This window comes from Oreochromis niloticus, linkage group LG8 (genome assembly GCF_001858045.2).
Source record: "Oreochromis niloticus isolate F11D_XX linkage group LG8, O_niloticus_UMD_NMBU, whole genome shotgun sequence".
In the NCBI taxonomy this organism is placed as follows: domain Eukaryota; kingdom Metazoa; phylum Chordata; class Actinopteri; order Cichliformes; family Cichlidae; genus Oreochromis; species Oreochromis niloticus.
In genome coordinates, this window is record NC_031973.2 from 22,704,837 (window position 1) to 22,721,151 (window position 16,315).

General features: G+C 43.8%; 1 protein-coding gene across 7 annotated transcripts; it reads left to right on the forward strand.

Moving 5' to 3' along the window:
• Nucleotides 1-4,342: 4,342 nt before the first annotated feature.
• On the forward strand, nucleotides 4,343-13,464 carry LOC100696848 (casein kinase I). Of its 7 annotated transcripts, none has more exons than XM_025909801.1 (12): nucleotides 4,343-4,847; nucleotides 5,253-5,393; nucleotides 6,197-6,294; nucleotides 6,387-6,497; nucleotides 6,963-7,111; nucleotides 8,057-8,285; nucleotides 8,484-8,654; nucleotides 8,768-8,916; nucleotides 8,997-9,195; nucleotides 9,285-9,430; nucleotides 10,420-10,485; nucleotides 12,156-13,464. In XM_025909801.1, exons 3-11 carry the CDS (start codon nucleotides 6,219-6,221, stop codon nucleotides 10,450-10,452), a joined length of 1,263 nt encoding a protein of 420 aa, XP_025765586.1. In that variant the 5' UTR covers nucleotides 4,343-4,847; nucleotides 5,253-5,393; nucleotides 6,197-6,218; the 3' UTR covers nucleotides 10,453-10,485; nucleotides 12,156-13,464. The 7 variants fall into 7 exon arrangements, with proteins under 7 accessions (XP_025765586.1, XP_005448084.1, XP_025765587.1 ...); XM_005448026.4 differs by lacking the exon at nucleotides 4,343-4,847 and adding an exon at nucleotides 5,026-5,103; XM_005448027.4 differs by lacking the exon at nucleotides 5,253-5,393 and having other exon boundaries at nucleotides 10,420-10,474.
• Nucleotides 13,465-16,315: the final 2,851 nt, after the last annotated feature.

Sequence of the window (16,315 nt, forward strand, 5' to 3'; positions counted from 1 at the left end):
ACATTTGAGCAAAAAGTATCATGTCCAGAATTATTCATACCCTTTACAAACTGTCACAGTCTCTGGGAAAATCCAAAGTTCCATACCATTCCAAATAGTCAAAGCTGTTCTAAAGCATCCTAATTACCCTGATTAATTGGAAATAGCTGTTTTGATCAACTCAACAGGTGAAAAACAGCAGCTCTCTGCAGGTGGTCTGTGGACATTCATGGCTAAGACAAAGGAACTCAGTGAGGACCTGCAGCTGTGCATTGTGGCTGCTCACAAGTGAGGAATGGGCTACAAGGCCATATCCAAATGTTTTCAAGTTCCAGTGGCTACAGTGCAAAGTGTTATTAAAAAATACAAGATGTTCCGCACTGTGGAAAATCTCAGAGGACGTTGTCGGAGGCCAAAAGTGAAACCTGTGCTGGCCAGGAGAATAGTGAGAGAGGTGAAAAAGAATCCAAGGATCACCACCAAGGCCATTCTGGTGAATCTGGGCTCTGCTGGTGGCAATGTCTCAAGGCAGACAGTCCAACGGACACTGTTGGGTTCCACGGATGCAGACCAAGGAAAACGCCACTTCTCCAGGCACTTCTAAGGCATGCAAAAGCTCATTTGGCCTTTGCAAATGCTCATCTGGACAAAGAAGGAGGTTTCTGGTCTTCAGTGTTATGGTCAGATGAAACAAAAATTGAATTATTTGGTCACAATGATGTTGCCTTCATTTGGCATAAAAATGGAGAAGCCTTCAACCCAAAGAACACCATCCCCACTGTCAAACATGGTGGTGGGAACCTAATGCTTTGGGGGTGTTTTTTAGCCAATGGACCATGGAACCTAATCACAGTAAACAGCACCATGAAAAAAGAGCAATACATGAAGATTCTCAACAACAACATCAGGCAGTCTGCAGAAAAACTTGGCCTTGGGAACCAGTGGACATTTTAGCACGACAATGACCCAAAACATACAGCAAACGTGGTGAAGAAATGGTTAGCAGACAACAACATTAACGTTTTACAGTGGCCTAGCCAGAGTCCTGACTTGAATCCAATTGAGAATCTGTGGAGGGAGCTAAAGATCAGGGTGATGGCAAGAAGATCCTCCAACCTGAAAGATTTGGAGCTCATTGCTAAAGATGAATGGGCAAAAGTGCCTGTGGAGACATGCAAAAAGCTGGTCTGCAATTATAGGAAGCGTTTGATTGCTGTAATAGCCAATAAAGGCTTTTCTATTGATTATTGAGAAGGGTATGAATAATTCTGGACATGATACTTTTTGCTAAAATATAAATAAAACCTGAGAAATATTTTTTTCCACAATGATGCCTCTTGTACATCGTCTTATTACCTTTTGGGAGACACCTGTGTCATTTCTGCTCAAAAAAGAACTTGCTTGTTGAACAAAAGTAACTTTAAGTCAAAATTTGGCAGGGGTATGAATAATTATGGGCTTAACTGTATATATATATATATATATATATATATATACACCCAGCACGCCCCTGCGGGCGGTTTATCCTTCAAGCTCGGGTCCTCTACCAGAGGCCTGGGAGCTTGATGGTCCTGCGCAGTATCTTAGCTGTTCCCAGGACTGCGCTCTTCTGGACAGAGATCTCCGATGTTGTTCCCGGGATCTGCTGGAGCCACTCGCCTAGCTTGGGAGTCACCGCACCTAGTGCTCCGATTACCACGGGGACCACCGTTACCTTCACCCTCCACATCCTCTCGAGCTCTTCTCTGAGACCTTGGTATTTCTCCAGCTTCTCGTGTTCCTTCTTCCTGATATTGCTGTCATTCGGAACCGCTACATCAATCACTACAGCCGTCTTCTCCTGTTTGTCTACCACCACTATGTCCGGTTGGTTAGCCACCACCATTTTGTCCGTCTGCATCTGGAAGTCCCACAGGATCTTAGCACGGTCATTCTCCATCACCCTTGGGGGCATCTCCCATTTTGACCTTGGGACTTCCAGGTTATACTCGGCACAGATGTTCCTGTACACTATGCCGGCCACTTGGTTATGGCGTTCCATGTATGCCTTGCCTGCTAGCATCTTGCACCCTGCTGTTATGTGCTGGATTATCTCTGGGGCATCTTTACACAGCCTGCACCTGGGGTCTTGCCTGGTGTGATAGACCCCAGCCTCTATGGATCTTGTACTCAGAGCTTGTTCTTGTGCTGCCATGATTAGTGCCTCTGTGCTGTCTTTCAGTCCAGCTTTGTCCAGCCACTGGTAGGATTTCTGTATATCAGCCACCTCCTCTATCTGCCGGTGGTACATACCGTGCAGGGGCCTGTCCTTCCATGATGGTTCCTCGCCTTCCTCCTCTTTCTTGGGTTTCTGCTGCCTGAGGTATTCACTGAGCACACTGTCAGTTGGGGCCATCTTCGTGATGTATTCGTGGATGTTTCTTGTCTCATCCTGGACTGTGGTGCTGACACTCACCAGTCCCCGGCCCCCTTCCTTCCGCTTAGCGTACAACCTCAGGGTGCTAGACTTGGGGTGAAACCCTCCATGCATGGTAAGGAGCTTTCTTGTCTTGATGTCAGTGGCTTCTATCTCCTCCTTTGGCCAGCCTATTACCCCAGCAGGGTACCTGATCACGGGCAGGGCGTAGGTGTTGATGGCCCGGATCTTGTTCTTACCGTTCAGCTGACTCCTCAGGACTTGCCTGACCCTCTGCAGGTACTTGGTGGTTGCAGCTTTCCTAGCGGCCTCTTCATCGTTCCCATTCGCCTGTGGGATCCCCAGGTACTTGTAACTGTCCTCTATGTCTGCAATGTTGCCTTCTGGTAGTTCAATCCCCTCAGTTCTGACTACCTTCCCTCTCTTTGTTACCATCCGACTACACTTCTCCAGCCCGAATGACATTCCAATGTCATTGCTGTATAGCCTGGTAGTGTGGATCAGTGAATCGATGTCTCGTTCACTCTTGGCATACAGCTTGATGTCATCCATGTACAGGAGGTGGCTGACAACCGCTCCGTTCCGTAGTCGGTATCCGTAGCCGGATATATATATATATATATATATATATATGTATATATATATTTAAAATGTAGTAAACATCTAAATGATACCAAAAACTGTGAAAACACTGGAATGTGTGGTATTTTCAAGGCCTGTGAATGATTACTTGCACTCAACAGACACTATTTGTTAGATCTCCGTAGTAGTGGGTTGGATCCACTTTTACCTTCATAGCTGCCGTAATTCTTCATGGCACAAATTCAACAAGGTGCTGGAAGCATTCCACAGATTTCTGACCATATTATCATGATGGCACAGAACTGCTGTAGATTTGTGAGCTGCATATCCATGATTTCCTGTCACCTCCCAAAGATGCTCCGTTGGATTGAAATCTGGTGAGTGGAGGCCACTTGAGTACAGTGAACTCTGTAATTTTTCATGAAATTGGTTAGAGATGATCTGATGTGGTGTGTTATCCTGCTGGAAGCAGAAATTAGAAAATGGGTACACTGTGGACGGACACCACACCAGTGTGATCCACTGATACAAGGCAAAATGGATCGATGCTTTCATGTTGTTTACACTAAATTCTGACTCTCCTGTCTGAATGTTGAAGCAGAAATTGAGAGTCACCACACCAGCTGTTTTTCAGTCTTCAGTTGTCCAGCTCTGATCGATACCCTGGTCTTCCTGTTCCTAACTGACAGGAGTGGTACCTGGCATGGTCTTTTGCTGCTGTAGCCCATGTGTTTTGTGTGTATTGTGCATTCAGAGATGCATGCATAACACGTGGTTATTTGAGATCTTTCTGCCTGCCTATGAGCTCAAAGAAGTCTGGCCATTCCCCCTTGACATCAACAAGACATTTTCATCTAGAGAACTGCTGCTCACTGGATATTTTCTCTTTTTCAGACCATTCTCTGTAAACCCTTGAGATCAGCGGTTTCGGAAACACTTGGACCATCCTGCACCAAAGTCACTTTAACCTTTCTTCTCCATCCTGATCCTCAGTTTGAAATTCAGCATGTCTGCATGACTATATGCATTGACCTGCTGTCAAAATTAGATATTTGTGCTAACTGACAGGTGTACCTAATAAAGTACACATCTGACTTTTAATCATTAATTATTTATTTTTTTATTTGGGCAGGGGGTAAAATTAGGGGCTCACTGAGCGAATGAGAGTGCACTTAATATGCAAAAACATTTAATAGGAACACAAATAAAAAGGATAATTAATAGAAAAGTGAATAATAGAAGCAACTGAAATGATATTTTATTATTAGATATTAATATTTTAACGTTTTTTTGTTTGTTTTTTTTTTAATTCTGGCAGCTTCGGTCCTCCATACACAGGCACATCGCTTACTCCAGCAGACGCAGGGCGGTCATCATCTTATACTTCTCTATTGTGCTTTAATTTTAGAGTCTGCTGAGTGGCGGCCGAGAGCGAGGCGGGGTCAGAGTGCAGCTGGTGGCATCAGGGCGCTTCATTCATGCATGCAAGCAGCAGCTCTCAGCAGCCCTACTGCTTTAAGACAATCCGGGCATCTCTGCAAGCCTGTGCATGACATCATTGTAATTGTCAATGGTGTAGAGTGAGGGAGGGCTGGGTGTGAGGGGGAGACTGAGAGGAGCAGCCAAAGGAGAGAGGAAGAGGAGGACCTCGGTGTCTAGTTTCAGGGTTTTTTTCCATTAAATAAACGTGACTCTACGGAGCTTCCTCTAGTCGCATCTCCACCTCCGGGTCGTCTCGGATTAGCTGGTAATTTTTTGGTCGACACTTGGGGTTCGGGTCACGCATCTCCGAGGTTATGAGCCGTCCGAAGCCGCGTCGGTACGTCGCTGTCCAGGGTCCTGAGTGAGACGACGGACGACCACGAAGCCGGTGAGGAGGTGCAGGGGTGGTAGTGGTGGTGGTGTTCGGTGGGGGAAGTGTATGTTAGCTGGTCAAGGTGTCTGTGTGTGTGTGAGAGAGAGAGAGAGAGAGAGAGAGACGTGGAGGGGGGGAGGGCTTGGGTTAGCCAAACAGAGTCCAGATAGTCGTGTTGGGGCGGGGGGGATGCGCTCGATCACAGGTCCTGTGTGGAGGGTGCGGTTATGGGGAATTATTACCACATCTGATGGTCATCCAGACATGAACGGTATGTTGTTGTTTATTTATTTGTTTGTTTGGGGTTGTGGGGGGGGTTTGTTTTGTTTTTTGTGCATGCACGGCCTTCATCATTTGCACTGTGATATCTGGGGCAACTGCACGCTGGGTGAAAATACCACGTCTCGCCTGTTTTTGCAGTCTCTTGCTGCAATAGTGGGTCCCAGTTTTGTAACGCTGGCAGCACAGCAGCAGCAGCAGCAGCAGCTCCTGGAAGGCTGAGAGAAAAAACGAGCTTGAGAAACCTGCTGGAAAGGGTTTGGCGGTGTGCAGCAGTGCACGGTGCGTATGTGGAGGTTGGTCTACAATGCAGTCAAGACTGAAAGAGGGGGGGGGAAACGGACTTAGTCAGCGATTAATGTGATGTCAGGCTGGCTTGTAAAAGCGTAACCTGTCGAAAAGCCCCATCCATCACCTCACACTTTTATGTCCTTATTTCAGGGTTGTGCAGACAGTTAGGGCCAGGATGAGGAAAACATGACTCATTCCGATTTTGTCAGGGGACACCGGCGAGAAATTGCAAGTTTATGCAAATCACATGTACACAGGATCCAGACTCCTTTGAAGTGCTTTGGGAAGAGTGTGTGAGAGATGCTGATCCCCCCCCCCCCCACACACACACACCGCTCCCCCTGCAGTTCTTAATAAATCATGTTACACAACTACACGCTCCGTTCTTCTTCGCTTTCAGCTTTTTTTTTGCTCCATGCAGTTTATAAATACTTTATTGGCCTACATTGTTGCCTGGAATTTATTGTCAACCGTCCTTGGCACACGTCAGGAGCAGGGGTGTTTCATTAGGTCGTGTCTCTTTGACGGTTTGGCCACATGTGTGCCACAGTTTCCCTCCTGGCTCCAGAGATTCAACTCGGGCTGCACTACGTCATTGTACTGGCTCTTTTTTCACTTTGCTCAGGCTTACAGTTCTATTTCCCTTCACCGATACAGCAGCCTAAAGCCTCACTGCTCACACTTTAAAGTCTGCAGTCTTTCCACCAGTGTCCTTTCACTCTATTGATCACTGGTGACTGATGACAGCTTTGTGCGTGTGTGTGTGTCTGTGTGATTTTGTCGAACCCTTCCAGCGAGTTGAAGAGCTCAGGAGCCATGGAGTTGAGGGTGGGGAACAAGTACCGCCTTGGGAGGAAGATAGGGAGCGGATCCTTTGGAGATATTTATCTTGGTGAGTATCTAAGCAAGTAGTACCAATTGCCCTCAATTTTGGGGGTTTGTAGAGTTAATCTCTCCTGATCTAACCTCTGTTTCTCCCATCAGGGTCAAACATTGCTACAGGAGAGGAAGTAGCCATCAAACTGGAATGTGTGAAGACCAAACATCCACAGCTCCACATCGAGAGCAAATTCTACAAAATGATGCAGGGTGGAGGTACCGAGAAATATTTCAGGGTCTCTTTGAAAGCTTTACTACCGGTCTGCTGAGATGTAGTAAATAGTTTTAGGGTCACTAAGGAGTATTTAGGGCTGCTGAGAGCTATCAACAATGATTGCAGTTGTTTAAAAGAGATAATGGTGGATTTGAAAGACATTTCAGGGCATTTAAAGGCATTGAAACTCAAGCTATCTTTGACTGAAATGTAATTATTGAGCATTTGAGTGTCTTTAGGGTCATTGGCATTAATGATCATCCTGCTGCACTAAGCTGATGATAACACAATAATGGACATAAGATATATAACATGAAGCTTTATTGATGTGCAGGGGTTGATATATGAGTGAGAATCTTTTGTGTCATCTGAAAAAAGCTGAATTTAGGTGATGAATTTTAATCTAAATCTTCTGTTACTCCAAATGATTCAGTTTCCTAACATTTCCACTCCTTCCCACACTACAGTGGGAATCCCGTCTATCAAGTGGTGTGGAGCGGAAGGCGACTACAACGTCATGGTGATGGAGCTGCTGGGTCCCAGTCTGGAGGACCTGTTCAACTTCTGCTCCCGCAAGTTCAGCCTGAAGACAGTCCTGCTGCTGGCGGACCAGATGGTGAGACCGACTGACCACAAAAAACATAACAGCTCATCAGGGCTTCTTTTTTTCACCTTGCACCTTATCATCTGTAGTAACTAATCACTTTAAGAGCTCAAATGAGAGCTCCTGTGTACTTTGTCAGAATTTCATATAATTTTTAAAAAGACTGAGACTCAAGTCTGAGAAATATATCACTTTTCTCTCACAAATGTCACCTTTGCTTGCACATGGCACATTAGAAAGTTACAGAAAATTTTATCACAAGTTGTTGCCGTTTTAAGGCTCAAACTAAACGGATCATTTAAAAGCCAAGAAGAATTCCCATCTAAACAGATGAAGCTTGTTTTCTGGCTTGAGACTCAGCATTAATTCCCTTTAGTTCCAATCTAGGACACAAGAGTCTTTCTCCTCTCCTCTAATAATAACTTTCTCTACCCCTGTACCATAAAATGACCTGTATATCTGCAGAAACGCCAGCAGGGTTATTGATCAAAACCAGTGACTCGACTATTATTTCACCAGCCAAAGAGACTTTAAAACAGACTTTCAGTTCCAGATCAAACTCTCTGTAACACCGAGTACATAAAGTCACTGGCAGGGTCGATGTAACTAACTGTGTGAGAAGGAATAACTGCTCGATGCTCGTACACACGAGGCCTTTGTCTTGTACTTTAAACAGTGACTGCTTTATGTTTTTGTGCGGTAAAGCTACAGGGCATCTCTTTTTGTTGCATTCAAGGACACTTACATTTAGGATACCGTAGATGACTCCTAAAAGGCAGTAAAGATGAGATAAATCCAAACTGATAGAATAGTTTTACATAATCTGCATCTCCATCTTTTACATACAGTCTGTGGGCTAAACCTGAAAACCTGCTGTTTACCTTCATAAAAGGACATTTTCTTTTAACTGTGCCTCAGCATACAAGATAACTAGTGCCCCCCTTTCTCTGTCTTCAGATCAGCAGAATCGAGTACATCCACTCCAAGAACTTTATCCACAGAGACGTGAAGCCCGATAACTTCCTGATGGGGCTCGGGAAGAAGGGAAACCTGGTCTACATCATCGACTTTGGCCTGGCCAAGAAATACCGTGACGCCCGGACACACCAGCACATCCCTTACCGCGAGAATAAAAACCTAACCGGCACCGCCCGCTACGCCTCCATCAACACCCATCTGGGCATCGGTAAGGCTGTGCACAAACAGCGGAGATGCTCTGTTTTATTGTTGTGTTCTGCAGACCCCATTGTGAGTTTTCTGCGTCTTTTTTATTGGTTGTGACGCGGTTCTCAGAGCTGTAGCTTTTTCCTTCCTTTCCCTACATTTCCTGCTGTTTCATTCTCTTCTCTCTTTTTGTCCCTTTGCTCTGTCTTTTTCTCCACAGAGCAGTCGAGACGTGATGACCTGGAGTCTCTGGGCTATGTTCTCATGTACTTCAACCTGGGCTCTCTGCCATGGCAGGGACTCAAGGCTGCCACCAAGCGGCAGAAGTATGAACGTATCAGTGAGAAGAAAATGTCCACCCCTATTGAGGTGCTGTGCAAAGGTTACCCATGTGAGTAGCTGTTACAGTGGTGTTCTTGAGTGCAGTAAAGAGGTTTTTGCAGTTTTTCTGTCAGACTGTTCATCTGACTTTGCTCTAAATCTTCTGTCTCCTGTGTTTCCCAGCTGAGTTCTCCACGTATCTGAACCTGTGTCGCTCCCTTCGGTTTGATGACAAGCCAGACTACTCTTATCTAAGGCAGCTCTTCAGGAACCTTTTCCACCGACAAGGCTTCTCCTACGACTATGTCTTTGACTGGAACATGCTGAAGTTTGTGCGTGTTGCAGTTGAACTTGGAGGATTTATCCCTTTTCTAGCAGACTTTCTCATTGATGCTGTTCCTTTGTATCTCAGGGGGCCAGCAGGACAACAGACGATGGCGAAAGGGAGAGGAGGGAGGGGAAAGATGGAGAGGAAAGACCAGGAGGAGGCCAAAGAGGAGTGGGAGGTCGAGCTTTGCCGCCGGGTCCAAACCCTTCTGCAGCCAACAGAGTGAGGAACGAGGCGGACGCTGCTCCTCCTAACCCAGCTACGCGTGGGGTCCAGCAGTCAGGTTAGGGTGTTGCTTTCTTCTGGGTGTTGGAGGGCAGGAGCAGAGTTCAGGTTTTCATTTTAAGTGTGTGTTTCTGTGTGCTCACACAGGTAATCGCTCTCCTCAGGCTGGGAGAGCAGAGCGAGCTGAGCGAGAGAGGAAGGTAGCCATGAGGCTTCATCGCGGGGCCCCGGCTAATGTCTCCTCCTCCGATCTCACTGCACGCCTCGACCAATCACGCATCACCACATCACAGGTAGGAAGTTTAGCACCTTTCCTGTTAAAAGGGAGTTTTTCATTCCCACTGTTGCCAAGTGCTTGCTCATAAGGGGTGGTCTGTATTGGGGTTTTCTGTGTATTATTGTAGGGTTTATACCTCATCATCTAAAGCGCTTTGAGCCGACTGTTGTTGTGATTTGGCGCTATATAAATAAAACTGAATACAGTAAACTAAGACAGAAAACCTTACATGTTATGCGAGCATGTTTAGCACAGGAACTACAAGGAACTTTATGAAACTTAACCACAAATAATCTGCAGCAGATGTCACTCTTTGCTCTTTTGAAACAATTTTTTTTCTTTATTTCTTCTTTTTGGTGGAGAAAGTGGATGAGAAGGGTTTGCACTAACTTAGGTTACTGAATTTTCTCGTTATACTTGGCACTCTGCTCCTAACTACTGATGCCATATCTGAAATACTGGAAGTGGGAAAATAGTCATCATTAATCTACTTATAATTACCACCAAAGCATGCATATGAAGATGTTTTGTTACTGAGGGGCTTAAAGTCAGATATGATGTGAAGGCAGACTAATCCTCCAAGGCTTTTCTTCAGTGTCTCCTTTTAAGTGCTTGGATCCTGTCACAGTGACAGCAGACGTCCTGAATGACCACACTGAGCTCTTTAAAGATTCTTACATGAACCGAACATGAAATTCAAATGGATAACTTGTGAATTTACATTATTTACTGACTGAATATTTTATAAAGTAGTTGTATATAAAACAAGGAGCTTTTCTATCCAGACTATCCTATGATCTTGACAGGTAATAAGTAGGTACTTCAGTTTTTTTCAGTGTCTGTCCTTTGTTCGCTGCAGTGAATAAAATGATCCGAACTTTATGAAGGCTGTGTACTTAAATTAAACTCGAAGGCGGCTTGCGTGGTTTAGGTGTAGAAAGGCTCTTTTCTTTACTTTTTAGCTTTTGCCTTGTTTTAATCATCTCATTTTCCCTGTTTACTCAGGTCAGTGTGCCATTTGAACATCTGGCAAAGTGAGTTCCTTCTCCCTGGCCTGCAGGTCAGTGGCAGGTGAGGATGTCTGACACATACTCACACATTACACAACACAACTTTAAGATGACAGCAGAAGAAAAAAAAATCCAGCCACAACAACTATCTTTGGAGTGAATCCATAATTTGTTGGATTAGGACACAATTTATGTACTTTTTACTCATTACACTGTTAACCTGTAAAGCTGATTTAAAGCTGAAAACCAGCACTGATTTAAAATTCACTGTGGTGATGCACAGAGCTATGAAAATTGTCTTTGTCCAATAAATTATGGAATGAACTGTCGAACTATTGTTGAGCCAACCACTGTGAAAGTCTGCGGCTGTTGTTTTTCCGCTCTCCTCTGCTCTGTTTCACCATCTATGTTTGTGCGTGTACCTCCTGTGCTGGCGTGTGTTAGACGAGGCCCAGGGACAAAACCATAAACTGTATATAAAAGAAGGATGTAACCGCAGTGGCCTCCATGACTGATTTGAAGCTCCCATCCCCATCATAGGGATAGTGTTATTTGAAAACAGATTGTCATGAGTCACCCTACACGCTCACACAGTACCAACTTGTCAAAAGAGGGCAGCCAAACTGTAAAACCCTGGTTTTCTGTCAGTTTTTTTCTACAGGGGGTCATAATTTACAAAATGAGCATCATGGTGTATTCGGTAAGAATTTAAACCAATTACCGAGACCATAATTTTATCAGTATTTATTGAAGTTATGAATCAAGTGACTCATCAGTCAGATGGGCCTTTTGTGCCCATCCCCTGACTCTGAATTGACTAAAGGCCCCAGTATACCGACCCTACTGGTTACTCTGTGTGCTCACAGTAATATCATCACACACTTCCATTCCAGTCAATTCCATTTATGCTCGCCATGAAGATACAGGCAGGTGCTGCAGTATTCTCCCGGGCAATAGGTGTCACCACTCAGACATTAACAACAAAATATCAGCGCTGATATAGGAAGAGAAGAAGTCAAACCTGGAGTCAAAGACATTGCACAGTCTGTTATTTCTGTTCTGATTTGGCATTAAAATAGCAGTAAAAACAGACACAGCTGGTTAAAAATCGTGAGATGCATGACCACTCGGAATCAGCGCAGAGGATGTGACATCAGTTTCATCACAGATTTGTCGCACAGCACCATGCTATGGGGTGAACAGCGAGCATAAATGGGTGGATGGAGTCAGCTACCTTCTGGTCAATTAAAAAGAATGCAGCTGTTTTTTAACCAACTTCAGTTTTCAGTCCTGTAAACCACATCCATCTTTTATATACAGTGTATGGGTGCAACAGGGCGCAGAGGAAAGTAGTAAAACTGGGCAGGGGGGAAAATGCACACAAATGACACAAATAAATTTGAAGACTTGTTTTATGGCACTGCTCTCTGCCATCCCAGGGTAACATAAGACATTTGTCATTAAATTTCTTTTAAAATGAAAATCCTGCAAAAGCAGACTTAATATATTTACTCTAAACAGATTGTAAGTAGTATTAATGGTAGCAGTAGTGCAGTACAACAGCACTTAGACTCCAACAGAACTGCCTGCTAAAACAGGTGGACTACAGTTTGACTAAGGCTACAAAACAGAAGCAGCACAGAGTAAATCAGCTGAAAATCTTCATGTTTAATGAATTTAAAGACTAACATTTTCCTGCTTTGTTCTTCTTTTTTTTCTCTTGCGGTTCAGCAGCTGCAGGGTATCAATTACCCCTTACTTTTCAAATGGATGAATGAAAACATGAGTGAGTGCAGGAGGAGAAGAGGAGGAGGCAGCATTACAGGCTCTTAAAGGGGGATCGATCGTCCGTGTGTCTGTCAGTATGCGGTGTGAGCATGCCCAGTGTTAAAGCTTGCTGAGATGACAGAAAACCAGTGGGACAAACAAACTCTAGGCTGGAACCGTTTGATACTGCTTTTCAGAGAGTGTTGCCGGACTGGGGACGACTCGGTCAATTCAGAGGCTCAACTCAACTCGCATAAAATAAACCATCAAAGTGCACAAAATGGACTAAGTCAGTTATTTTCTGGTTTACACCTGTGATCAACAACTATCAATCTGCTAATGTTTGAGAGCTACATCTGCTGCTTGTGGTATTCTTTATTATTAATAGATATCTTTAAAAAAAAAAAAAAGGAAACATGGAGACAAATGCAAAACAAATGTGTATCCAGGTCTATGAGAAGCGAGTCAGGAGATTGCTTTAACGTAGGCCACTGAGAGGATCAGAGAAAGAGAATAAATGTGAATTAGTGGATGGGAGCGAGGCTGCTTTTCGTCAGTAAATGTGTCTGTCTGTGTTATTGTCCTAATCGTTCGTTTTGCCTTCAGCTTTGCTTTAGAGAGCCAGAGGAAAGGAAAGCTAGAGGAGGGGAAGAGGGAGGGTGTAAAACCTGTTAAGAGTTCCTATTTTTCAGCACATTTGTTACAGTCTTACCTAAGGAAGACTGAAAACATTACTGAATGTGAAAAGCGCAAAAAGACTGCCGCGAGCAGAGATCGGGATATAACGTGGATTGTATGATATGATGAAGCCTTAGTCCAGCTTGCAACTCCAGGCATGAAGAGACTCGAGAAAGTTGTAAGATCTTGGTGAGCAAGTCTGGTGTTACATTTGTATTTTTCTTTACTTTTGCTTTTGTCCCATTTTGTATGACATGTAAAATGTGTACATACTTTTGCCAGAATGTGACAGATTGTTTAAAGACGGAGCTGGGGAGAAGAGTACCTCCTGACACACCTGGGACAGAAAGTGAAATTTTACCGGAAACCTTTAGAGTCTGCCACGTGGGTTTGCACTGAGGCAGGCAATGACAGAAAGGTTCTTGTTATAATATAAAATGTGCTAATCTGTATTTTGACCTCGGCCTGTCAGGATGGATGGAGGTCTCTGATTAGAGGATGATGACTGATGTCCTGTACATTTCTTTACCATGCTTCAACTTTATTAATATGATATTTGTGTATATTTTCTGATTCAATAAAAAATATACACACCTTATACAAACTTCTAATGATATCTTTCTCTTGATGGAAACATACTTAAATATTCGTATTCATAACTGATCTCAGAATACATTTGTGTACAGTGCTGTACAAAAATCTTGAACCAAGACCGTAAATTTTACTTCCAGCCTTTCTGGAGGTCTTTCAAAGTTTTTCTTTGGACATTGGACTCTTTTTCAATGTAGTTCCTTTATCTGACCAATTTCAGAGAAGAGTTTTAAGGCTACTTAATGTTGATGCATGACTCATTTAAAGGCATAAAATAGTATTTTTGCATGAAGAAAGTGTTTCCAGAAAAACCTGGCGTGGTGTGGTGTACAATATTTGAATGTCATCTCTTTAAGAATTAGGAAAGAATATAGCAAAGACCTGACACAGAACCATCTGCTGTTCACTGAAGCCTCATCAGAAATGGTCTCAGTGGAAGGGTGGGTGTCGAGAAGCTGCTCTTAAGCATGAGAAACAGTGAGAAAAAGGCTGAAGTATTCCAAATCACACAAAAATTGGAATGAAAATCAGTGGCAACAGGTCTGTCAAAGAGTGTGGAACCAGAACAAAAGACAGCCAACATCCAAAGAACAGCTTTGAATGTGTTGATTTGTGCCTACTCAGCTTGGTTGCTACGATGCCTGAGAGGAAAATACCAGTTTTGGAGAGGCTGGTAAGTTGAAAGGTTGCCCTGTCTTGTTTTAGCCCATCTGGGTGGGCACCTGTTGTTATTTGCTTTGCCAGGTCCTCGTGGAGTGCAGTTAGCATCGTTAGCTAGTAAGCCTGGATCATGTCAAGTCCGAGTGCTGTCCAGCTGTTTGACTCGTTGTTGAATGTCTGCCTTTGTGGTGTTGACTGGCTCTTTTTTGTTGTGGTCTGCTCTCAGGGCCAATTATTTATTTATTTGATGCATCTTTCTTCCAGATGTCCTTCCAATATTACTCTAGGAGGTTCTGTCCTTCCAGCTGGGAGTACACCCTGGATGTGTCTTTGGAGAACAGGCCATTTATTCTTTTGTGCTCTGCTTCTCTGATTTATTATTCCTAGTGTTAGAGCTATAGGCCATTTCTAGTGTATCAGTTTTGGACAACTTGTTGTACTTCTTATCCATCCAAGCCCTGTCTCTTATAACACCTTTCTGCACCACTCGTGTCCAACTAACATCCTCCCGGGCTTCCCTGATTTTGACGTCCAACCTTGTTCTTAAGGAGAGGGGCTCTTTCTGCACATACTAGGTAGAGGTAGTAGCACATTGTTCTTTAAAGATTTTTTTTCACACTCTGGTTTTAGCGTTTAAACCCAAACACAAGCACAAAGCTTTGCAAAAAACCAAAATAATCCACAGAGTGCTGAGTTTCATGGACTCTCATCCATAGCGACCTGACATTAGTGCCACCGGGCATTTTTTTGGAGGTGAAGGCTGTGAAAGTTAAGTACCCCTGACATCACCACAGGCTCTTTGGAACACTGTCGAACCATGTTGGGATAACACGGGTTGTCAGCTTTTACACAAAGTTATTATTAAAGCAAAAGGAAAGCATTCCAGACAATAAATATGTAGATGTTAGTGTATTTTTCTTTTCAATCAGTTTTTTGGTGGCTAATATTATCACTTGTTTCTGTTCAACTCAAAAGAAATTCAAACTAGATGCTAGATGTCCCCTATGGTCTTAGACGTTTGGACAACACTGTTTATATTTTCTCTTATAAAATGACTCTATCAGTTTGAAGCAGAAATATCATTTAATATTCCTGTACATGTACATTTATGTATATCCTGTACAGTGTAGCGAGGAATGCCCAGACCTCTACATTGGAGAGACCAAACAGGCTCTTCTATGGCACAACATAGAAGAGGCACCTCGACGGGACAAGACTCGGCTGTCCATCTGCATCTAAAGGACAAAGGTCACTCCTCTGAGGACACCAATGTTCACATTTTGGACAGAGAAGACAGATGGTTTAAAAGAGGAGTGAAAGAAGCCATCTATGTCCACTGTGAACGGCCATCTTTGAATAGAGGCGGTGGCTTACGACACCAACTGTCTGCCATCTATAATCCAGTTCTGAGATCACATCCCAGATGCCTTAATGCCCACTCACATCCTGGGCCTTTTGACCTCAGGAAATCACATGATAGGGTGGGGCTAGGTTTCACAATGAGCTCACCCGAAACCTTGATTGTGACTGATTGTGACCTACACCAGTTTTCACAGCTTGGCTTGTGTGATTAGGATCATTAAGGGGTCCATGTCCCTCTTGGGGGGACACTCCCACAGGGCTTAAATCTGGGACTCTCCACCAGTTGACCTTAGAACTGAAGAAGCTTCTCGGATGAGAGGTGAAACGTCTTCAAGCAACTTAAAGAAGTCCAGACGCTTTTCTTTCCAAGCTCCTTAGACTACGATGACCTGGCTGACTGAGAACCTTCACAGACTTATGTTTCATAGTTTAGTTTTCTTGTCCTTGTGAATTTTCTCATTTCACTGTTATCATATGTTACCTTTGTGTCTCCTGTGGAAGTCTTCCTCATCTCAGTTATGCCTCCCTTACCTGTTCCCATGTTCTTCTCTCTGTGTTTTATCCTTTATCTCCCCAGTCTGTCGTGTGTTTCTGTGTTTATCTCCTTCTAAATGTCAAGTTTGTCTGAATCTCGGTGTTCGTGCTACTTCCTGTTTTATTTTGATAGTCCTTGTCTCTTTTGTGTTGTGTTAAGTTTTTCTTTTCCCCCTCTTTATATTTATTGTCTCTGTTTTCCTCTGTCCTTTGTCAGAGCGTCTGTTCACCTACCCCTGTGTCTCCATGTTCCTAGTAGTCCAGGTTTCCTAGTGTTTTCCCAGTTTAGGTTTTCATGA

Excerpts from the sequence above, each read along its gene's own strand:
- LOC100696848 (XM_025909801.1), top strand. The coding sequence starts at position 6,219 with ATGGAGTTGAGGGTGGGGAACAAGTACCGCCTTGGGAGGAAGATAGGG. Across the intron at positions 7,112-8,056 it reads TGCTGCTGGCGGACCAGATG|ATCAGCAGAATCGAGTACAT; the intron begins GTGAGACCGACT and ends CTCTGTCTTCAG. Across the intron at positions 8,655-8,767 it reads GCTGTGCAAAGGTTACCCAT|CTGAGTTCTCCACGTATCTG; the intron begins GTGAGTAGCTGT and ends TGTGTTTCCCAG.